The 24,226-nt window shown below is 42.3% G+C and overlaps 1 protein-coding gene and 1 pseudogene across 2 annotated transcripts in view; one reads left to right on the top strand and one right to left on the bottom strand.

The window, feature by feature from the left end:
• Window positions 1–14,645: 14,645 nt before the first annotated feature.
• Window positions 14,646–24,226, bottom strand: part of GPCPD1 (glycerophosphocholine phosphodiesterase 1) — a 65,175-nt gene continuing 55,594 nt past the window's right edge. For both annotated transcript variants that reach the window (XM_030914274.1, XM_010378924.2), the window contains one exon: window positions 14,646–18,024. In XM_030914274.1, the coding sequence (XP_030770134.1) occupies window positions 17,835–18,024 (190 nt within the window). In that variant the 3' untranslated portion in view covers window positions 14,646–17,834. The remainder of the gene's footprint in view (window positions 18,025–24,226) is intronic.
• LOC104674642 lies at window positions 18,360–19,665 on the top strand (annotated as a pseudogene).

The following is a 24,226-nucleotide window of genomic DNA, read 5'->3' as shown; positions in this document are numbered from 1 at the left end:
TTCTGAGGTAGATGAAGAGATCCAAAGGGTAACAGGAAATTATGTAGTTCAGAATTCACCTTTTTAAAAAAAACTTACGTATGTATGTATGTATTTAGTTATAATAGAGACAGGGTCTCACTATGTTGCCCAGGCTGTTCTTGAACTGCTGGGCTCAAGCGATCCTCCCACTTCAGCCTCCCAAAGGGCTGGGATTACAGCCGTGAGCCACTGAGCGTGGCCAGAACTCTTCACCTTTTGGTAAAGAGTGTATATGTTGCACCTGAAGCCAGAAGTCAATGATACTCGATGAAAGGGTTTGTTCAGTGCAGATGACCGACTTGGGTTCATGGCTTGCATGTGTCATAATTGTTGCTGTTTATTTCCTGAAAATTTAGACGACATTGGGCACATTATCAATGCCTTACATGCATAGTTGCATTAAACTTTACTGCAGCCATCTGACATAGTGATTATTATCCTCATTTTACAGATGGGGAAAGAAAGGATTAGAACTTCAGGAACCTTGGCAATGGAACGCACAGTGAGTAGAGGCAGAGAGAACCTGCTTTCCTGGTGGCCCACACTCCTCCAGCACACAAGGCTCCCTCTAGCCTGCACATGTGTCTCAGCTTTTACTGCTGAAGTCTCGGTTATGTGATTATGTATATGCTCAATCCTACACCAATTGAGAATGGCCCTTAGCTTGGAATTAGTGAGAACAGTAATTAGAAATTTATTATCAGAAAAAAGGTCATAAGATTATTGGCCGCAGTCTCTTTGCTGTGCATGTTTCTCATCTAGACAGAACAACCACAGGGAATCCAGGTCCTTCCCACCACCCCAGGCTCAGCGGTTCACGCTTACCCACCCAGCCCAGGCTCAGCAGTTCACGCTTACCCACCCAGCCCAGGCTCAGCAGTTCACGCTTACCCACCCAGCCAGGCTCAGCAGTTCACGCTTACCCACCCAGCCCAGGCTCAGCAGTTCACGCTTACCCACCCAGCCCAGGCACAGCAGTTGACGCTTACCCACCCAGCTCAGGCTCAGCAGTTCACGCTTACCCACCCAGCTCAGGCACAGCAGTTCACGCTTACCCAGCACCCCAGGCTCAGCAGTTCATACTTACCCACCCAGCTCAGGCTCAGCAGTTCACGCTTACCCAGATCCCCAGGCTCAGCAGTTCATGCTTACCCACCCAGCTCAGGCACAAGCAGTTCACGCTTACCCACCCACCCCAGGCTCAGCAGTTCACGCTTACCCACCCAGCTCAGGCACAGATGCAACACTCAGCTTAGCAACATTCAGCTTAGGATCGGGTAAACAGGTAGAGCTTTCTATCTCTTTCTCTCTCTCTCTTTTTTTTTTTTTTTTTTTTGAGACAGAGTCTCTCTCTTGTTGCCTAGGCTGGAGTGCAATGGTGCAGCCTCGGCTCACCACAACCTCCACCTCCCATGTTCAAGCAATTCTCCTGTCTCAGCCTCCCAAGTAGCTGTGATTACTGGTATGCAGCACCACGCCTGGCTAATTTTGTATTTTTAGTAGAGATGGGGTTTCTCCATGGTCAGGCTGGTCTTGAACTCCAGACCTCAGGGGATCCGCCCTCCTTGGCCTCCCCAAGTGCTGGGATTACAAGCATGAGCAACTGTGCCTGACCTTTTTTTTCTTTTTCTTTTTTTTTTTGGTGGAAAAACCCAACTCCTATCAGAGCATATTTGGCTTGTGATTTTTTTTGGTTTTTTTGAAACAGGGTCTCACTCTCGCCCAGGCAGGAGTGTAGTGGTGCAGTCATGGATCACTGCAGTGTCAAACTTCTGGGCTCAAGCGATCCTTCCACCTCAGCCTCCTGGGTACCTAAGTCTATAGGCAAGCACCTATAATTTTCAAATTTTTTTTTGTAGAGACAGAGTCTTGCTTTGTTGCCCAGACTGGTCTTGAACTTCTGGCCTCAGGTGACCCTCTGGGCCTCCCAAAGCACTGGGTTTACAAGCATAAGCCACCATGCCAGGCCTAACATCTCTAATTTTTTAAATTGTTTTTAAATTAATGAGACCAGGTTTCACCATGTTGCCCAGACTATTCTCAAACTCCTGGGCTCAAATGATCCATCCATGTTGGCCTCCCAAAGTGCTAGGGTTACAGGTGTGAGCCACCGTGCTCAGCCAGCATCTCTAATTTTTGACAAGCAGACTTTTGGTACGTGATTTACCTAAGTTATGTAAAGTTATATTCAACATTATTTCTCTTTTACAAATCAAGAAAACAGGGTATCGTTAACTTTCCTAAGTGATATATTTAGGGGAAAAATGAATTTAGCAAAGTGGGGTCTTTTGTGTCCTTTTACGGATAGTAAAATAGCATCTAGGAGAATGGGAGGTTGAAGGGAACTGTCAAAGATTTGGGGCCAACTGAGACCAGTTAGTGGCCATGACCATGAGGGGACCTTAGGTGCTGCTTGCTCTCCCCAGCCAGGTTCAGCTATGTGGGTGCAGATTCAGACTTGGAGGTGAGATGAAAATAATAAGAGGGAAGTGATGGAGCCAAGACAGGGCAAGGGCCTTGAGCACACACAAGGAAGAGATTCTAGCAGCTGACAGCCTCATTACAGCTGGCGGGTCAGTCAGTGAGAGCATGAGATGTGGTGGACCATGGGCAGAGAAGCTGGGAAGGATGCACTGGTGGTCTCAGCACAGGGAGAGTGCCAGAGGGAGTGAACAGTGGAGTGGAACGTGATGCATGCCATTTCTGTTACGGAAAGGGTGTCGCTATTTGACAGGACAGCTCTGGGATATGACCATGGGAATGAAAGACTGGGTAGATGACAGGATCACTGGCAGGAAACTGAGAGGTCAGTATTTTGGAAATATTATTTACAAAGATATTGATATCACCAAGGACAGGAAAGTGTTAGAGAAAGTGGCAATGATTCAGAAAGTGAAATCTCTAAACAAAATGTGTTTTTCATGTTGGATTTATTGGGCTACATAAAATATATAGTTGAAATTAATTTCACCTGGTTCTTTTCACTTATTTTAATAGGGCTACTAGAAAATTTAGCTGAGCAAGGTGGTTCACACCTGTAATCCCAGCACTTTGGGAGGCCAAGGTGAGTGGATTGCTTGAATGAATTGGAGTTTGGGAATGAAAGTAAAAGAATCAAGGCTGGGCCGGGCGCAGTGGCTCATGCCTGTAATCCCAGCACTTTGGGAGGCCGAGGCAGGCAGATCACCTGAGGTTAGGAATTTGAGGCCAGCCTGGCCAACATGATGAAACTCCATCTTTACTAAAAATACACAAATTAACCAGGCATGGTGGCACTTGCCTGTAATCCCAGGTACTCGGGAGGCTGAGGCAGGAGAATTGCTTGAATCCAGGAGGCGTAGGTTGCCGTGAGCCAAGATCACGCCACTGCACTCCAGACTGGGTGACAGAGCAAGACTGTCTCAAAAAAAAAAAAAAAAAAAAAAAAGAATCAAAGGTGACTAAAATTTGACCTGAGCAACTGGAAGGATGGAGCTGCCTGTTATGCAGAAGACCGCAAGTAGAACGTTTGAGAGGAAGGGGTTGCACATGAGTTCATACTGGGATATGTTAAGTCTGAAAGACTTGCTAGACCACCTGCCAGATTTTGAGCAGGCAGTTGTCTAATAGGGGTCTGCAGCTAACGGGAGAGATGAGGCTGCAGGTATAAATCTGAGGGTCTATACCACATAGATGGTATTTAAAGCTATGCAACTTGACTTCCGAATTTAAAAGAATTATATATCAATCCACAGTCATCTCCCTGTTGCTTGCTGAATAACAATGGTATAACTAACTCCCAATTCATTCTTAAGGGTGCATTTTTTTGCAGATGTGTATTCCTATAGACATTTGGCTCAATCTAATATTATAGTCAGTGCATATGTCCTAGACAAATACTAGCTGACAGAGTGTAAGAATTCAGAAGCCAGACTGGGGTTTCTACATTTCATAATGTAGAAATCCTATAGATGCTCACCAAGAGCTTTCTACCCTCTGCTCACAAGATGCTCTTGCCTCATTGCAGACATTTCCCCACATACCTAGAATTTTGTTTACAATGAACAAAATGTTGGGTAAGAGTCTCTTGAGCTGAAACAGTTACACCCCCGCAGCTGAGGAAAGCTGTTCCCTCTGCATTAGGCCAATGGGTGAGCAAGCAATTCTCCCATCTAGACCCACAGCATAGAGAACCCTGTACAGAAATTACCCAACAACATACACTGAAAAAATAAAAAGGGGGTGGGGAGAAATTGCGTCAGATGAATCCTTCTTCCCCTTTGTAGTTCCTTGTTTAGCTAAGAAAATGCAAATAAACTCTTCATTATTACCTTTTAACCCTGGAGTGGTTCTGCATTCCACTTCCCTCAGGAAGCCCACACCTCCTGATACAACCCACACCATGGTTGCTTTCCCCTCCTGGATGTCACAGAGAAGGCATTTAAAAATGGCTCCCAGCCGGCATGGTGGCTCACGCTCAGCACATTGGGAGGCCTAGACGGGAAGATTGGTTGAGGGTAGCAGTTCAAGATAAGCCTGAGCAACACAGGGAGACCCCGTCCCTATCTTTTTTTTAATGTTAAAAAAATTAATATAATTAAATAAAAATGGTTCCCAAGTCAAAGAGAATAAAGAACCACAGAAGTCAGGTATTAGATGGCCATCATTGCATTACTGATTTTACTGATAAGGACATTGAAACCCAGAGAATTGAACTAACTTGCTCAAGCTCAAAACTGGTTAGGAGCAGATTCAGAACCAGTGCCCTGGCGCTCCCCTACCTCTTTTTTTTTTTTTTTTTTTTTTTTTTTGGCTTTCTCTTTTATCTTTTTGTTATGGAAAATTTCAAACACATACAAAGGTAGGCAGAATATATACTCATCACTCAGCTACAATGATAACAATTACCAACAAGTTGCCAGAATCGTTTTATCTGTCCTCTTGTATTTGTACCGGATTGTTTTAAAGCAAATCCAAGATATTTGAACTTCTGTTAAATGGGATGGAAACAAATAAAAGACAAAACATTTTTTTTAAATCCAAGATACTATCATTTCTCTCGTAAATACTTTAGCATGCTTCTCTGACTAAGAAAATTTTAAAAAGAAAAACACATGCCACAAAACACTCAATAAAGCTGACACTCAACAAAGCTAACAACAATCCCTTTGATATCACCTATCTGCCTATATATATATATATCTGCCTACATATATCTCTCTCTGCGCGCGCGCGCACACACACACACACACACACACACACACACACACACATATATATATATATTTGAGACGGAGTCTCACTGTGTTGCTCAGGCTGGAGTGCCATGGTGTGATCTTGGCTAACTGCAACCTCTGCCTCCCAGGTTCAAGTGATTCTCCTGCTTCAGCCTCCCGGGTTCAAGCAATACTCCTGCCTCAGCCTCCCAAGTAACTGGGACTACAGGCGTACGCCACCATGCCCGGCTAATTTTTTGTATTTTTGGTAGAGATGGAGTTTCACTCTGTTAGCCAGGATGCATATTTATTTATCTGATTATCTCAAGGGTATCTTTTTATAACTGGCTTATTTGAATCAGGATTAGAAAGGTTCGTACATTGCATTTGGTTATTATTATCTCTTAAGTCTCTTTTGTTCCATAGCAATCTTACATCTCTTTTTGTTTTAATGCCATTGGTTTTTTTTGGAGAGGATGAATCAATTGGCTTCTAGAATGTTCCGTGTTCTGAGTTTGGGTTTTTGCTCCCTATGGTGTCATCTGCATCCTGTAGTACTCTGTCCCATATATTCCCTGTACATTGGAAAGTCAGGTCTAAAGGCTTGTTCGGATTCAGCTTTTTAGGGAAGAAGACTTGATAAGAGATACTGTGCTTTTGCTATGGCTACCCATCTGGAGGGCTCCTTGCTACGTCTGGTGATGCTAACGTAATGCTCAGTAGGTTCAGGTGATGTGAGCCTGATCTCTTCATCATAAAGTTCCCTGTAAACCTTTCACATCGTGGTTCTAGCATCTCCTGATGATCATTATCTACATTCACTGTTTCATTCATGCCTGCAAGATGATTTTTTAAAAATTCTATCATTCCTTTTGCTTCTCTTAATTAGAATTCTTCTACAAAGGAAAACTTTTCCTTATCACCGACTTGGTGTTTTTGAAATACAGCTGATGCTGGGCACAGTGGCTCATGCCTGTAATCCCAGGACTTTGGGATGTCAAGATGGGTGGATTGCTTTGAGCCTAGGAGTTCGAGATCAGCCTGGGCAACATGTCAAAACCCCATCTCTACAAAAAAATACGAAAGGTAGCCAGGCCTGGTGGCGCATGCCTGTAGTCCCAGTCAGTCAGGAGGCTGCAGTGGGAGGATCAGCTGAGCCTGTGAAGTCGAGGCTGCAGTGAGCCATGATTGCACCACTGCACTCCAGGTTGGTCAACAGAGTGAGCCCCTGAAGAAAGGAAAGAAAGGGAAACAAGATGAAAGATGAAAGAGGGGAAGGGAAGGGAGAAGGAAGGAAGGAAGGAAAAAAAGGAAGGAAGGGAAGGAGAGAGAGAGGAAAGAAGCAAGGGAGCTAATATAGAAAGGTGGGATAAATGCTTGATTCTGTCCCTTTATTTCTCAATTGTCAAAGAACTGGCCTATTTCCTGGAAAATTCTAGTGGTGACAAATGCAGGGGTCTTGTTTTTGTTTCATTTTGTAATTTGGTCATTATGATATGTTTCAGTCTATTGTAAACATCTGTTTTGGTGCTAAAACTTGTCCCATTTTAGGTGAGTCAGTTCTGGGTTCCTTTGACTTCATCCATTAGTGTTTGATACCTTCCTTGCTTTCAACCTGATAAGCGGTCCAGTGCTCACCTCATTCATGCCCTACCCTAGACCTGTGAAAATCTATTTTCCTGCTGGTCCGGAGTGACTCATGTGCCATTCCACAGCCTCCCTATTCCTTGGACTTATTTGGGTCACTTTTGCTGGCTAAGAGCTGTGGTCATTAGAAGTTGGTTTTATTTGGCCGGGCACAGTGACTCACACCTGTAATTCCAGCACTTTGGGAGGCCAAGGCAGGTGGATCACGAGGTCAGAAGTTTGAGATCAGCCTGGCCAACATGATGAAACCTTGTCTCTACCAAAAAATACAAAAATTAGCCGGGCATGGTGGCATGCATCTATAATCCCAGCTACTCGGGAGGCTGAGGCAGGAGAACTGCTTGAACCCTAGAGGCGGAGGTTGCAGTAAGCCAAGATTGCACCATTGCACTCCAGCCTGGGCAACAAGAGCAAGAGCAAGACTCCATTAAAAAAAAAAAAGTTGGTTTTATTGGCCGAGCACGGTGGCGCACACCTATAATTCTAGCACTTTGGGAGGCTGAGGCAGGTGTATTGCTTGAGTCTAGGAATTTGAGACCAGCCTGGGCAATGTGGCAAAACCCCATCTCTACAAAAAATATGAAAACTAGCCAGGCATGGTGGCATGTGCCTGTAGTCCCAGCTACTCATGAGTTTGAGGTGGTAGGACTGCTTGAGTCCAGGAGGTTGAGGCTGCAGTGAGCCGTCATTATGCCACTGCACTCCAGTCTGGGTGACAAAGTGAGACCTGGTTTCTGGAAAAAAAAAAAAAAAAAGACAAACCCCAACTCCCCTGCAGTCTCTTCAGTGCTCTGGGGCAGGAACATAACTGGCTTGGCAAAGACAGGCTGTGGTTCAGGGAAGGACACTCAGAAACTAGGTGGTCAGAATCCTGAGTGGGGTACAGGGATGGAAGGGGAGAGAGCTTTTGTTTGTAAGAGTTTGATCAAACTGTAACACTGATCATTCTTGGCACCAGCTACATCTTCATCTGCATAGAGGGAATCAGGCTGAGTGAATAGGTTAGTTTGGCTCAAGGAAGAAACTGGTCTGGGTAATGTAAGGATGAGAGTAATTCAAGGCTATTATAATTCAAGGCTATTGTTCCTGTTTTTTTTTTTTTTTTTTTTTTTTTTTTTTTGCGGGGACGGGGATGGAGCTTCACTCTTATTGCCCAGGCTGGAGTGTAGTGGTGAGATCTTGGCTCACTGCAACCTCTGCCTCTCAGGTTCAAGCAGTTCTCCTGCCTCAGCCTTCCAAGTAGCTGGGGTAGCCTGCCACCATGCCTGGCTAATTTTCTTTATATATTTAGTAGAGATGGAGTTTCGCCATGTTGGCCAGGCTGGTCTTGAACTCCTGACCTCAAGTGATCCACTCGCCTCAGCCTCCCAAAGTGCTGGGATTACAGGTGTGAGCCACCGTGCCCAGCCTAAGGCTATTGTTCTTAGGGGTAAAGAAGGGGACCTCCCCTTTCTCTTGGGGTGTGCTGGCCCCAGGTATGGACCTGGCACCAGCAGAAACAGTGATTGGGGTTTGAGCAGCAACACGGCCTCATGCTTACTCCTGGGGTTCTCTATGGCAGGGTATCACCAGGGGTTCAAGAGAGTTTCCTAAGTATCGGTATCATACACTTCCAACCACTAAGTGACACAACGATGACCTCTAAAGACCAACCACCCATCTAGCATCAGGCTAGGTGCTATATACCGATCTCTAACCCACACCATAACTCTGCCAATTTGAGACTATTACTTCATTTTCCAGAAAAAGAGACTTAGGCCAGGCATGGTGGCTCATGCCAGTAATCCCAGCACTTTGGGAGGCTAAGGCAGGAGGATCACTTGAGCCCAGGAGTTCCAGACCAGACTGGGTAACATGGCAAAACTCCATCACTACAAAAATTTTTCTAAAATTAGCTGGGCATGGTGGCATGCACCTGCAGTTGCAGCTACTTGGGAGGCTGAGGCAGGAGGATGGCTTGAGCCCTGGGCGTCAAGGCTGCAGTGAACTGTGATCATGCCACTGCAGTCCAGCCTGGGTGACAGAGTGAGATCCTAACTCAGAGAGAGAGAGAGAGGGAGATTGAGAGACTGACGCTCAAACCGATAGATTCACACAGGTGGAGGCAGGATTCCAATGTATTGCATGCTGCAGCCGTTGATCTTCATGAGGGGGTAACCACGTGCTCACCACTGAGCCTCCAGTGCCTAGCCATGACTTGGTGAAATTCTGTCTAGTAGGTATCTCTGCATTATGTAAAATCATGAGCAATTCCTGTACCCCAAATAGTGCCCCACAGGGAAACTGGGAACTCAACAATACATGGGCATAGAAGAGTGCTATAGCACTTCTCTGCCCATACTTGACCTCGTCCAGGACAGGATTCACTGTGAGAGTCATTGCAAAGGAGTCATAGCTTCTGCATTTTTGGCATCAATAGTCATTGGCTTCCTTATTTCCTAATGTTTCCCAAACTTAAAAAAAAAATAGTTAGTTACAAGAGGTATAAACATTTTGGGGACTCCTCTTTGAACCAAAGTCATCTCACTAAGACTCTACCAATGTGCTAGTGGAGTTGTTAGTCCAGACTCCACACACTTCGGTGACAACCATGAAATGCTTTCAGAGGGAAAGATGGGTGGCACACACCTGTAGTCCTAGCTAGGCGTGGTGGCATGCCCTGTAGTCCCAGATACTTGTGGGGCTGAGGTGGGAGGACTGTCCAACACATGGACATTGGGGAATCTTCCAGGACCCACCTACCAATTCCCAGAAGAAACCAGCTGGGAATTTGTGTGCCATGTGCATCTCTGGGATATTTCCTAAGAGAACAGAGGCTGAGGCAAGGTGCACAAATTCTGTATCTCTGGCAGAGTCCTCCACATGAAACTGCCTTTGCAAAATTAGACAGTCAGAGAAATCTGACATAGCTGACTTCATCTTTCCTCTAACCTCCAAGCTGTTCTTGGTCATCTCTGGGCATAAGCCAAACTAACTTTGGGAGACATTTAGTTTATAGTTTAACCTTAGCCTACCATAGCCCTTCCCGAAACTAAATCACCTTTGTAAAACTAATGAAAGTCTGCAAGGTTAGGAGAATGAGAAGGGCCTGAATGCTGCTAAGATGTAGGCATAAAGGATAAACAGCCATTGTTCCAGAGGTCACAAGATTTGCAACTTCCCCAATTTCTCTTGTATACAACATCACTATTGTAGAACCTAAGATTGGTCTTTTGAGACTTCTGCATTTCTGACAATTGGCTAACTCCATCCAGACTCATGACTAATGACTAACCAGTCCTCTGACACCCTCACCCAGAGGCAAACCATTTTCCATGCCCCTGTGATGGCATCCCCAACCAATCAGTAGCATTCCCTGGTCCCTTGCCCATTCCCTAGTTCACTGCCCACCAAATTATCCTTGAAAACCCCTAAACTCAAAGCCTTCAGGGAGATCAGTTTGAGTAATAACTACATCTCCTGTGTGGTGGTAGGTCTTGCATCAATTAAACTCTTCACTGCAATGGTGTGGTCTCAGTGAATTGATTTTGTCTGTGTAGTGGGGAGGACGAACCCATCAGGCAATTACAAAAACATACTGGGAGTCTGGGCACCTCTGCCTCTGCTATCCACATGGCCACTTCCTTCTAACATCAAGCCTGGGACATCTTCATCACGCTCATTCCTCAAATCTTGGCCCTTTCCTCAAAACAACCTTGCTGAAAGTCAATGGAGACAGACTCTCACTCCTGTCTCAACTAGAGACACTTGTTGACACAAGAAATTGTGCTTCTAAAGATCACTTATAAAGTTGGTTCCTAGAAATGTGGAGACTATTTACCCATTGGTTTTTTTTGTTTTGTTTTCTTTTTTTTTCCTGAGATGGAGTCTCACTCTATTGCTCAGGATGGAGTGCAGTGGCATGATCTTGGCTCATTACAAACTCTGCCTCCCAGGTTCAAGAGACTCTCCTGCCTTAGCATCCCGAGTAACTGGGATTACAGGCGTGTGTCACCACACCCAGCTAATTTTGTATTTTAGTACAGACAGGGTTTCACCATGTTGACCAGGCTAGTCTCAAACTCCTGACCTCAAGTGATCCACCCACCTCGGCCTCCCGAAGTGCTGGGATTACAGGTGTGAGCCACCGCACCCAGCCTACATCATGCTTTTAATTTGCATTTCCTTAATGGCTAGTGATGTTGAATATCTTATGTGTTTATTGATATATCATCTTCAATGTGATGTATCCTCCTACCTTTTGCTCATTTTTAAACTGAATTTTCTTTTGTTGTTGTTGTTGTTTTATGACAAGGTCTTGCTCTGCCACCCAGGCTGGAGTGCGGTGGCACAATCACAGCTCACTACAGCCTTAACTCCTGGGCTCAAGTGATCCTCCCACTTCAGCCTCAGCAGTAGTTGGAACCACGGGCATCACTGCACCTGGCTATTAATGTCAAATTTTCAGAGTTCTTTGTCAGACATTTGTTTTGCAAATATTGTATCCCACTTTGTAAACTTGTCTTGTTTAGAGACAGGGTATTGCTCTGTTGCCCAGACTGGAGCGCATGGGCACAATCTCAGCTCATTGTAGCCTCAGCCTCCAGGGCTCAAATGATCCTCCCACCTCAGCCTCCAGAGTAGCTGGGACTACAGGCGTGTGCCATCACACCTAGCTAATTTTTGTATTTTTTTTGTAGAGATGAAATTTCACCCTGTTGCCCAGACTGGTCTTGAACTCCTGGACTCAAACAATCTGCCCACCTCAGCCTCCCAAAGTGCTGGGATTACAGGCGTGAGCCACTGTGTCTGGCCCTTTTTGTCCTTTTAACAGGTCTTTCCTGGAGCAACAGTTTTACATTTTTACAAAGTCCAGTTTATTGATCTTTTAATTTTATGAATGGTACTTTTGGTGTCATGTCTGAGAATTCTTTACCAAGCCCTAGGTCCTGAAGATATTCTCCTGTGTTATTTTCTCTTGTTTTTGAGGACAGGGTCTTGCTCTGTTACCCAGGCTGGAGTGCAGTGGCACAATCAAGGCTCACTGCAGCCTTGAGCACCTGGGTTCAAGCAATCCTCCTGCCTCAGCCTCCAGAGTAGCTGGGACCACAGGTGTACGCCACCACATTCGGCTAATTTTTAAAATTTTTGTAGCGATGGGATCTTGCTGTGTTGCTCAGGGTGGTCTTCATCTCAAAGTTCTGGGGATTAGAAGTGTCAGCCACCAAACCCAGCCTGTTATCTGCTAAGATTTGGGGTTTTATATTTTAATCTATGATTCATTTTGAGTTACTTCTTGTATAGGGTGTAAAATTTAGGCCGTTTGCCCTCATGGCATTGGATGTCCCATTGCTCCAGCATACTTTTTTTTTTTTTTTTTTTTTGAGACTGGGTCTCGCTCTGTCGTCCAGGCTGGAGTGCAGTGGCACAATCTTGGCTCACTACCTCCACCTCCCAGGTTCAAGCGATTCTTGTGCCTCAGTCTCCTGAGTAGCTAGGACTACAGGTGCATGCCACCACACTCGGCTAACTTTTGTATTTAGTAGAGATGGGATTTCACTATGCTGGCCAGGCTGGTCTCGAACTCCTGACCTCAAGTGATCCACCCACCTTGGCCTCCCAAAGTACTAGGATTACAGGCGTGAGCCACCAGGCCTGGCCGCTCCAGCATAATTTCTTGAAAGAAAAGACCATCCTTCATTGAATTGCCTTTGCATGTTTGTCAAAAAGCAGTTGACGGTCTTGTGTGGATTTTCCTATTCTGGGCCACTGATCTATATATCTATCCTTCCGCCAGTACCGAAGTATTGATTCCTATAGTTACATAAGTTTTAAAATCAGGTAGAGTGATTCCTCCCACTTGCTTCTTGTTCAAAACTGTTTTTAGCTATTCTAGTTCTTTTGCCTCTCCAAATAAATTTCAGTTTTTCCACCCAGGCTGGAGTGCAGTTGCGTGATCTCAGCTCACTGCAACCTCCACCTCCCAGATGCAAGTGATTCTCCTGCCTCAACCTCCTGAGTAGCTGGGATTACAGATGCCCATCACCACGCCCGACTAATTTTGTATTTTTAGTAGAGACGGGGTTTCACCATGTTGGCCAGGCTGGTCTCGAACTCCTGACCTCAGCTGATCTGCCTCCCAAAGTGCTGGGATTATGGGTGTGAGCCACTGCGCCCAGCCCCTTCTATATTCTTAATACAGCAAATTAGTCCAACACTGATCAGACTCTCAAGCGTACTCTTCTGGCATTTGATAAAGTATCAAGTTATTTAAGAACATTTGGACAAATTTTTAAAAATTGAAGAAAACAATTGAGCAACTACTCTATCACACACAACATAAAGCTATACTAGTCGCATGGATGACTCCCAGGTACCACACACTGAGACAGAACTTGGGAGGAGGTGGGATGGCAGCAGGTTTGGTAGAAGGAAGAAGGAAGTGCTTTGTTGAGATACATCAAGTGTGAGATGCTTATTAGACCTTAAACTGGAGATGGGGAAACAGCGGGATGTATGAATCTAGAACTTATGGAAGAGGTCTGGTCTCTTCCATAAGAGAGATACATTTAAAACTGTGGGATGCCACTGAACTTTTGCTGAGCTTTTATTGCTTTCTTCCTGTTCAATAGTTTGGCTTTGCAAGTAAGCTTCAGAAGTTCACCCATCCTATCCACATTTCTGTTTTCATGTTTAGGTAAATTTAGTAGAGGACTAAATAAACTCTAGTATTCCTCTTATTATTCCTATACTATTATTACTTTCCTCATTACTTTTGAACACTTGCCTTTCGTGTCATTTCACTTCTTAAAAATCATTTAACTTTGATCTCCTATATGATGCTAAGCTTCTCTCTGGCATTGATAATATATTCTCCATTGTCCAAATGGCTCCTTCATTCCCCCTGAACACACCACACGTATGACCCTGGCGTCTGACTTTATGCAGACTGCGACCCAAACTGGTTTCACAACTCCCTTGACCTGTACCTCTATCTGTAAGAGCTTAAGAGCTCTATGAAGTCTCCAACTGTTTCAGCCCATCATCTCCCCTCCTCATCTCCACATACATTTATATGGTAGTCTTCATCATATGGTCTCTTGCATTTTAAAAACCTCAAACCTACTTCTCAAATTGTACAAGCCCACTAAGATCATATTGGAATGAGTTTCCAATCATGAATGCCAAAATCATGCAGTATTTCTAATACAAATACTTTGCTTTCTACCCCAAAAATACACAATCCAAAACTAAAATGCAAAGGCATAAATCAATTGCATCCAAATCTAAATTAACAGGACTCCATTATCAACTTAGAGTACCAAGCCAGTAATAATGTGAAAGGCAGAATTTAGTCAGAGGCATAGAGAGTGAGCCTAGGTAGAAAGGGCAGAGTGTCCACCAGGACTAATGAGGTGATCTGCCCCCAGGCCACACAATTCCTATCCAAGGCAGCGCCTTTTTCACTATCAGTCCACCAACTGCAGGATTTAGGTATGCTGTCCCAGGAAGAGGCAACCAGGCCTGGGGGAAAAACTGGACCTGATTCTTCCACTTAAATGGAATAACTATCCCTGTATTTCTCCTCAGTCTGCATGGAGCAAAAAATTGGTTTTAGCATAATCCATCAAATACATGACTCCAAGCAACCAGGACAGAGAACTCCATGTGTAAACAAACACATACAAACACATGCAAACACACACGCACATGTGAGCGCACACATACTCCAGACATTATGGCCAAGCATGCCATACAAAACTGTATGTTTATCATGAAACAATCTGAGTTAGGAAACTAGGATTGTTGCCACCACCATTTATTTATCTAGTTCATAACTAAGAACACTATAGCAGTGCTGGAGATGCAAAGACGTCCCTGCCCTTAAGGGGCTTACAATCTTACTGGAGAATATAACAGGCACATAAGAAGCTGGACTACAAGGAAGCATGAGCTAACAAATGCCAGACTTTGGAAGGCAGCGTAGTTTGAGAACATGGGATTCAGAGTCACAAAACCCACATCCTAGTCCCAACCCAGTACATCAGTGAACCTCTCTGGGTTTCTTCCCAGCTACAACATTAAATACTTAAGACTGAGAGGCTGTCTGCATGTTTCCATGGTGATTCAGCTCAAAAGCTGAGATGAGCTTTATGGAGTAGGTGGCACCTGAGCGGGACACTGAAGGAAGGCAAAGGAGGTGTTTCAGACAAGGAAAGCAGTACTGAGGTAGCTGTAAGCTTGGAGTTTGGAGGGGAGATGACAGACAAGTGTCACAAGGAGTAATGGCAGAGAGGTGGGTGGGTGGCAGGAAGTACCACCACACTTCCCACACAGGGCTGAGCGGCGTGCCTCACATTTACATCTGATTATTTACAGTACATAATTCCAGAGAGTAGAAAATACCAGAGGACAATGGCGGCATTTTATCAAACATTTCACTTGATTTCCATAAAGTATAAAATAATTTAACATTATACCTCTACATTTCAAAATTCACATCAATAAACCATCCTGTCAAAATGTAAACCAATTCAAAGTTTACATTCTTAGTAAACATAACTAAATCTCTTAATTCAAAAAGACATTTGATACAAATTATATTACTCCAATAATTCCAACATTCATTTTCCACCATGTTCCAAGCACTATGAAAATAAAAATGACTATGACAAGGTCCCTGCCCTTGAAGAGCCCGCAACCTGGCAGATGAGCAAAGATCAACTCTGCCTACCCAGAATTACTGTGATGCACAGCCTGATCAAGGCACGAGCCATGGAGCACAAAGATGGATTCATCCTTTCTGGAGTTTCCACAAGGGCTCAGGAGAAAGATCTTGGGCACAAGAAGAAATGAGTTTGGCAGAGAGAAAGTGACTACGGGAGGAGGGGGCTCCCAGGCAGCGGACACACGGGCACAGCGAGGAAGTCCAGGGCCAATGACAGGGACAGTGTGGCTGAAGCAGGGTGTAAAAGGCAACAGCTAGTGATATGAAGGCCCGGACTTAGTCCTGTGAAAATAAGGAGCCATTGCTTGTCATGTTTTAATCATCAGCTAACACTGGTTCATAAGGTCAGGAACAGATAGGACAGAAAGTGAGCAGGAAGGTTCTGTCTGTATTGTAGACAGTGACTGTCTGCTCTCCCCAGCAATTAAACTGCTCAGAAGCCACACTCCCCATGACCTCCTTCCTTCTGTCTCCTTTTTCTCTTTATGATCTGCTTCCCCTCTGTCCTCGAGTCTTCAAAATGGAGCCAGCATTGGGAAGGCAAAGGAGAGGAGCAAAGGAGCAGGACTAGAAACAAACACATATGACTAATCGAGTTACTATAAAGAAATGGTAACCGTATTGGACAAAGGTCTGCAGATGAAGGAAACTAATTCTTTTTCAGGAGTTTTCCAAAAGTGCCCAATTCACACCAAAATGTTGGAAAATCTCATACAATGTGGGAAAGGTATACAGAACCCTTGCAAAAGACTCCATTTCCTAAACTATTTTCCATTAATATCAATGTTACAAATGCAATACCATAGGATTTCAGAGCCTAACTTCACAGAAATACGATCTGACCAAAATTGCATTGCTTAGCTTAAAAAATAATACACAATGTGTAATTTCAAGTCTTAGGTTCTCAGCTCCTACCAAAATATGTCAATATATGAATAAACTGCCTCATGAAAAACATGCAGTAAAAGGTAGATGCAAATAAGCCATCCCTTTGGGGTAGACACTATATTAAAATTTCTTGTCATATTATAAAACCATTCTACAAAAGTAACACCTTCTTGAAATTTCATTTTGTAATGAAGAAAATAAATCTGTATCATTTTATTTAACATTCATTCTTTAAGTTACAGTTAACACAACCTGCTTCTAATCCAAGAAATCCTAGTATAATCTGAAACACATGCATATACATTTAGTAAGACCTTCGACATTTCTAAATAAATTACATGCATGATATACAATAAAGAATACTAATATGAGAATTCAGGACATTTATTTTTCTGCATTGAAATTTAACTACTGTACAACACACACATATACAAAACAAACCCGCAAAGCAACAGTGTGTAATAGGTAGCTACAGACACACAAAATAAGCCTATTTAAAATACCTAACAGCCTTTTTTTTTTTAGGCAACAAAATACGTCCAGTCCTTGACATCTTCTCATACTCACCTAGCACCACAGATGCAAGGACCTAACAGTAAACATGTACAATCTCATGCTTAACACCTAAAGCATGCACTGAATTGAATTTGTATGTTGTGATCTATTCTACTAAGTATGCAATACATACTTTTACTAATATTTTACACATTAAATTACCCTGCAGCATTTTGAAATTTTAACATTGATGTAAAACAACTTTTGAAAGATTTATGAAACAAGTTTCAAGGTTTAACTTCAGGCTGGTTTGGTTAAGTGGAAAATGGCAGCAGCCTCAAGGTTCATACTGAATGAAAATGGTGTTGTGTGCATGTCAACCCATGTAAAAAATACCTATATACAAGATGGCACAAAAATTTGTGCAGTTGGAATCACCAGTGCAAATGCATGCATTTGAGGTACTTATTTTTTCCATGGTCAGGTATAATTATGCATAGTCATTTTCCTTAAGTGCTAAAGATTTCAGACCTGATCAAATGAAAAGCTGTAAGTGTAAATATGAGCTATTTATATAATTTCAAAGTGCTACGCTTTTAATGAACATTTGCTTAACATTATAGATTTATATATTTAGTTTAAAATATTTATATTACCAACCAATAAATTTTCTCACTATAAAGAGACTGACTGGCAATTATACCTGGCCAAGTAATTTAAAGAGCATACTTGCAAGAACTGTAGTGAAAGAGTTAAATACTTCATTATTGCTTCATTGAACTGAGAAGCCCAAAAGGCATAGATCAACAATGCTCAATGATGAAAAATGAATACCCAGAACAGCGGTGCATGCCCCCAAAATGACCTCTGTGCAATAAAAACTAAGCATTCTCCACGTTATCAATGCCGTTGGCATCCACATGGATATCAGGCTCCCCACACAAAGATGAGGGGACAAAGCGGCTAACAGTGGGACACAAACAGCTCTTAAGCTCTGGCAATTCTTGCTTCAGGCGTTCCAATTGCTCCACTTGGAATATATTTGGTTGTTCAGGCATCCAATCATATATCCTATGATGAAACAAATACAAAATACATAAAATACTGTAATTTTATGGTTTACCTAAGACCTGCTTGACTCAACCTTTTCATAAGATTTACAGAATGCCTGGAACATCCACATCAGAGTTTTTGTTTTGTCTTAAAGATGAAAGTATCCATTCTATTTTTTAAAATTTCTCTTCTTCCCAGTCTTTCCAATAATCCAGAATAGCAGCACTGCCCTTTTGTACCCCGGATGCAATGGAGCTCAACATAAAGCAACTGAATCAGAAAATGAAACGTCTAATTTACTTGTGATCTAGCTTAAAGTATTTGCTCTCCAACTCGTTTTTGTTTTTAAACAAATGGAAATCTATAAAAAACTGACTGTTCTGACTTCAAAGTCACTAAAGATCAAGATAAGAAGACTGCTCACCAGCGTGGGAACTGCTCTAAAGCTGCTCCGTAATGCCAGATGCATCCAGAGTGGAGAACTCCAAAAGAGCCTCCGGTGATCTGACACTGGCACTGCCCATCAGCAGAGAAAGGACGGCCTCCTGTGCCTGAATGTGACAGCCAGGTCACTATGTAAGCCAGGCAACTATGTAGTATCAGAGAATCTTTATGACATCACAGTAGGAAAGAATTATTTAAACATGATAAAAAAAAATATGGTGACTCTATTAAATATCTGACTGTATTAAAACAAAGAGTTTCTACTAATTAAAGACGTATCTAAGAGAATAAAAAATGACCTCTGCATCAAGGTATCGAGACAGAACAGAAGCGTCTAGCTTCATTCTCTCCCTACATTCCATTGAAAATAAAACAAAGAGATTCTTTTTAATAAAATCCGTAAGTATGAGAAAAATCCAAGAGACAAAGCTACAACATTTTGAAAGCTGGAAAACAGATGGATAAATAAGAACTAAAGGTTTGTCAGTGAGATAACTGAAAAGGCTGGCTCACAGGCCAGTGGTAGGAAACACAAAGAGTGGAGTTAAAAGCAGGAGCAGATCGATCAAAGACGGCGACTGTCAAACCAGAAACCACCCCTACTCCTAATCCCCCTGTGGAAGAGGAGAAAACAATCTAATCAAGAGGTCGCTAACCCAGAACACTACATTAAACATCCTCTACAGAACAAATGGGCACTCTGGTTTTTTTTAAAATGATAAAAGCAAAACTTGGCAAGCAAACCTGCCGCTGATCTCTAAGTTTGATCTTGTTGAAGACTTTTGGGCTCTATACAACCATATCTAGTTGTCTAGTAATTTAATGGCTGTCTGTGACTACTCACTTTTTAAAGATGGTATTGAGCCTATGTGGGAAGATAAACAAACGGGGAGGATGATGGCTAATTTACATTGAACAAACAGCAGAGACAAAGGGACCTCGATCACTTTTGGCTAGAGACTCTACAGGGCCTTATTGGAGAATCTTTTAATGACTAGAGTGATGATGTATGTAAAGCTGTTGTTAATGTTAGAGCTAAAGGTGATAAGATAGCAGTATGGACTACTGAATGTGAAAACAGAGAAGCTGTTACACATTTGGGAGGGTATACAAGGAAAGGTTAGGACTTCCTCCAAACATAGTGACTGGTTATCAGTCCCACGCAGACACAGCTACTAAAACAGTTCCACCACTAAAAATAGGTTTGTTGTTTAAGAAGACACCTTCTGAGTATTCTCATAAGAGACCAAGTCAAACAATCGAGATTTTGAAGCTGAATCAAAGCCTCTTCAAAAACTACTAGAGTGGACTGGATTTAAATGTGATTTCCATCCAAATGTTGCTAAGATGTAAGAGAAGTCTCATTCACTGAGGTGGAAGGACTGGAACTCAGGAGGTCAAGGGAGCAGTGAGCTGAGATTGTGCCACTGCACTCCAACCTGGGCAGCAGAGCGAGAGACCCTGTCTCAAAAAAAAAAAAAAAAAAAAAAAAAAATCCTTAATGACTTCAGGGAAATAGCATGTTCATTAAATGAGAATAGGATGCTAAACATATGGAAAAAACTACATTCAGAGAAAAAAAGACAGTCATTGGAAATTAAACACACAACAGTAGACATGAAAAACTCAACAGAGGCCAGGCAGGGTGGCTCACTCTGGTAATCCCAGCACTTTGGGAGGACAAGGCAGGCAAATTGCCTGAGCTTAAGAGTTCAAGACCAGCCTGGGCAACATGGCGAAACCCTGTCTCTACTGAAATACAAAAAATTAGCCAGGCATGGTGGTGTGTGCCTGTAGGCCCAGCTACTCGGGAGGCTGAGGCATGAGAATTTGCTTGAACCCAGGAGACAGAGGTTGCAGTGAGCTCAGATCGCATCACTGCACCCCAGCCTGAATGATAGAGACGGTCTCAAAACAACAAAACAAAACAAACAAAAAACAGAAAAGCTCAACAGAATGAGTAGAAAGTAAGACTGAGAAAATCTTTCAAACGAAGCAAAAAAAAACAAAAAACAAACAAACAAAAAAAACCAAAATCTGGTCCAAGAGCTATTTGATTCAAACAAAAAGACTTCTATAAAGGAAAAAAAAAAATCCAGAAAATTGAAGGGGACAAGAATCAAAAGAAATATTTTTGAAAAAATTTTCCCATGTTTAAGAACATGTATTGACAGACTGAAAGGGTTACCAAGTGTCCAGCAAAGTGGGCAAAACCAGACCCACAAGAAAACGCATCTCTATAGAATTTCAGAACACTGGTAATAAAAGGAAAACCCTCAAAGCTTCTAAACAGGAAACACAGATTACATGTGAGAACATAATCAAGATGGCTTCACACTCAACAGCAACACTGGAATGGTAAAGATGATGGAGAATGTTTCTAAAATTCTAAAGTATTTCTAACAGAGTTCTATACACAGCCACGACATTTCTGGACACCTAAGACCTCAAAAACATTTACCTCCTGCGTCCACCTTTCTTAAGATGCTGAAAGACGTGTTCCGTAAAACTCATTGAACCAAGAAAGAAAAAGATATGAGCTACAGGAAACAGGAGATCTAACACAGAGAATGGCAGAGCTCAGGATGACAGCTGTGTACAATCAACCAATCAGTACTGGAGCATCCCAGTGGACAGGCAGATGTGTTGAGGGCTATTACTCCAAGAGAGACACTGTCACTCTAGCAGCTATGTTAACCTAAGAACAGAGTGCCCTCATGAGCCTGAACTGGCATATTACCTAAATATGGTCTAACCGTGTGCTGATTAAGTTTCCACGTTACCTGCAGGATTAAAATGCTTTGGCCTACTCCTGAGAACTGGTAACAGGCTACAATGAGTGCAGAACCAGGAAATACAGGATAGCCCACTCCTGCTATACTTCCAATGCCTGACCCACAGGCAGATGTGCTGAGCTAGAGACCTAGCAAGTCACACAATCAGTTCCGAAAGTTAAGACTGGCATTTAAGTGCACACACATAAAGAAGTACATGCATGAACAGGAAGTATCTAAAGGACACCTGGAATTGTTTCAGGTGCATACTTGTAAATATACCTTATCCGTGTACTGGGTTGCCACATAAACTAGGCTGGGTGCAAAAAGGTTTAAAAGTCACTGTACTATCAATAATGTTCACAGCAACACTATAAAATAGCAATGACTTGGCAGCAACCTAAATGTTCCTAAAAAATAGTATAAGTTGTGGTAAAGACAACAATGGAATATTAATACGACCACGAAAAGCAGTAAGGTATAGCTACATGCAACAATATAGGTTAACTTTAAAAACATAATTACAAGTTTTATAAAGTATAATTAAAGCTTGAAACTATATAAAACTACAGCTGGGGGAGGAGAATCACTTGAACCCAGGTTGCAGTTCGTCAAGATAGTGCCACTGCACTCCAACCTGGGTGACAGAGCAAGACTCTGTCTTAAAAAAATAAAAAGAACGGCCTCTTACTCATCATCATAAGTGCAAATTTCCCAAACAAAATACCAGAAAATGATATGTAGCCATTTAGTGTTTGACAATTGAAAATACACACTCACACACTCTCACCACACCTCTCTCCAATCCATAATGCTTCAAAGGCTCCAAGTCACTCATCATTCAAAACCTTCTATATGATGTCTAAATTTGATAATGGAAAAAATAGCATAGGCAGATTATTTAGAAATAGAGGGAAATGCCAGAAGAGCCAGAAAACAAAGACATGAGGGGACAGTCTCAGCCAGAGACAATGGAAGAAATAGGTACAAGAAATTATTTTTATTATAATACTTATCAAACTGTTTGAATTTTAAAACTATATACACATACTTTTTTGAATCAAATTAAAAAAAAAAAAACTTTTTGAGGGTAAAAACCAACTCAACACAACCCACCTTACCCCTCCTCAGACCTTATTAGGAATCCAGTGCCTGGCCACCTCCCTGAAATCCTCAACAGAGTCGTGCCCTGATTTACACTCTTGCCTGTGCCTAGAACACAAATATCAAAGTAAACATAACCACTCCCCAAATTCCAACTCAATTCTTCTTCTTTAAAGCTCCAAGCCAGGAAGAACTTTCTCGAGCACCTGTTATATCATATATCTTCCTGTTCTCCATTACATGTCAACATCTGATTTCAACCAAGTAAAGCCCTTAAGATGAAGGATCTGCCTGAAATTTGTATACTCTACAAAACCATAAATGGTATAACCTCATAATACACTTCCTTGCCGGAAAATATTTGTAATCATTCCTTGTAACAAAAATACACATATAACCATATACATTCAAAAATTTGCTAAAGCCAGTACTTGTTCCAAATTATTAGTTTAAAAATTTAATTAAATTAGCTGGAAACGTTGAAGAGCGCTATGAGTCACACATGCTATTTCATGCAAAATTAACCAAATAGTTTAAAAGGCAGGTAGGTAGGATTTACTGGGACTACAGTTTTAAAACCAAACTAATTGAGACAAAATACTGGAAGGAAAACAAGCTTTATTAAGAAAGTAATACAACTTTATGGGAAGAAGAGTAATATGAACCAAATCCAAGGACAGTATTGTTTAGAGCAGGCCTAGTGAGATTTTATCACTTACTCTTTGTGTAACACTTCTCAAGCACAGGCAATCTTCATTTTACTGCACTTCGTCTTTTTTTAAAAAATTTCTTATAATTTTATTTTATTTTCTATGAGATGGGGTCTCCTCCCAAAGTGCTGGGATTACAGGCACGAACCACCGCGCCCCACATGCGCTTTTCAGATACTGTGTTTCTTACGAATTGAAGCTTTGTGACCACCCTGCACTCTGCAAATCTGTTGGTGCCATTTTCCCAACAGCATATGCTCACTTCATGTCTGTATCACATTTTGATAATTCCCACAATATTTCAAAGTTCCTCATTATGATTCTATCTGATATGGTGATCTGTGATTAGTAATCTTTGATGTCACTATTGTAATTGTTTTGAGGTGCCACAAATTGTACCCATAAATCAGTGTGTTCTGACTGCCCCAATGACCAGCCTCTCCCCTATCTTTCTGCCTCTCATCCGGCCTCCCTATGCCCAGAGACACATCCATATTGAAATCAGGCCAATTAACCTTACAATGGCGTCTAAGAGTTCAGGTGAAAGGAAGAGTCTTAAATCTCTCAATTTAAATCAAAAACTAGAAATGATTAAGATTAGTGAGGAAGGCATGTTAAAAACTAAGATAGGCTGAAAGCTGGGCCTCTTGCACCAAACTGTTAACCAAGTTATGAATGCAAAGGAAAAGTCCTTGAAGGAAATTGAAAGTGCTACTACAGTGAACACAGCAATGAAAAGAAAGCAAAGCAGCCTTATTGCTGATGAGGAGAAAGTTTTAATGGCCTGGACAGAAGATCAAACCAGTCAAAACATTCCCTTAAGCCAAAACCTAATTCAAAGGGCTTAACTCTCTTCAGTTCTATCAAGGCTGAGAGAGGTAAAGAAGCTGCAGAAAAAAGTTGGAACCCAACAGTTAAATAACACTGAAAATTGTAGGGCCCTTCAGAATTATGCTAAATCTACTCTGTCTGTGCTCCAGAAATGCAACAAAGTCTGGATGACAACACATCTGTACACAGCATGGTTTACTGAATATTTTAAGCCCACAGTTGAGACCTACAGCTCAGGAAGAAAAAAGATACTTTTCAAAATATTACTGTTCATTGACAATGCACCTGGTCACCCAAGAGCTCTAACAAAGATTGTTGTTTTCATACCTGTTAACACAAAATCCATTCTGCAACCCA

This window comes from Rhinopithecus roxellana, chromosome 13 (assembly GCF_007565055.1).
Source record: "Rhinopithecus roxellana isolate Shanxi Qingling chromosome 13, ASM756505v1, whole genome shotgun sequence".
Taxonomy (NCBI): domain Eukaryota; kingdom Metazoa; phylum Chordata; class Mammalia; order Primates; family Cercopithecidae; genus Rhinopithecus; species Rhinopithecus roxellana.
The sequence above is the reverse complement of the archived record's forward strand: the minus strand, read 5'-3'. Positions and strand labels throughout refer to the sequence as shown.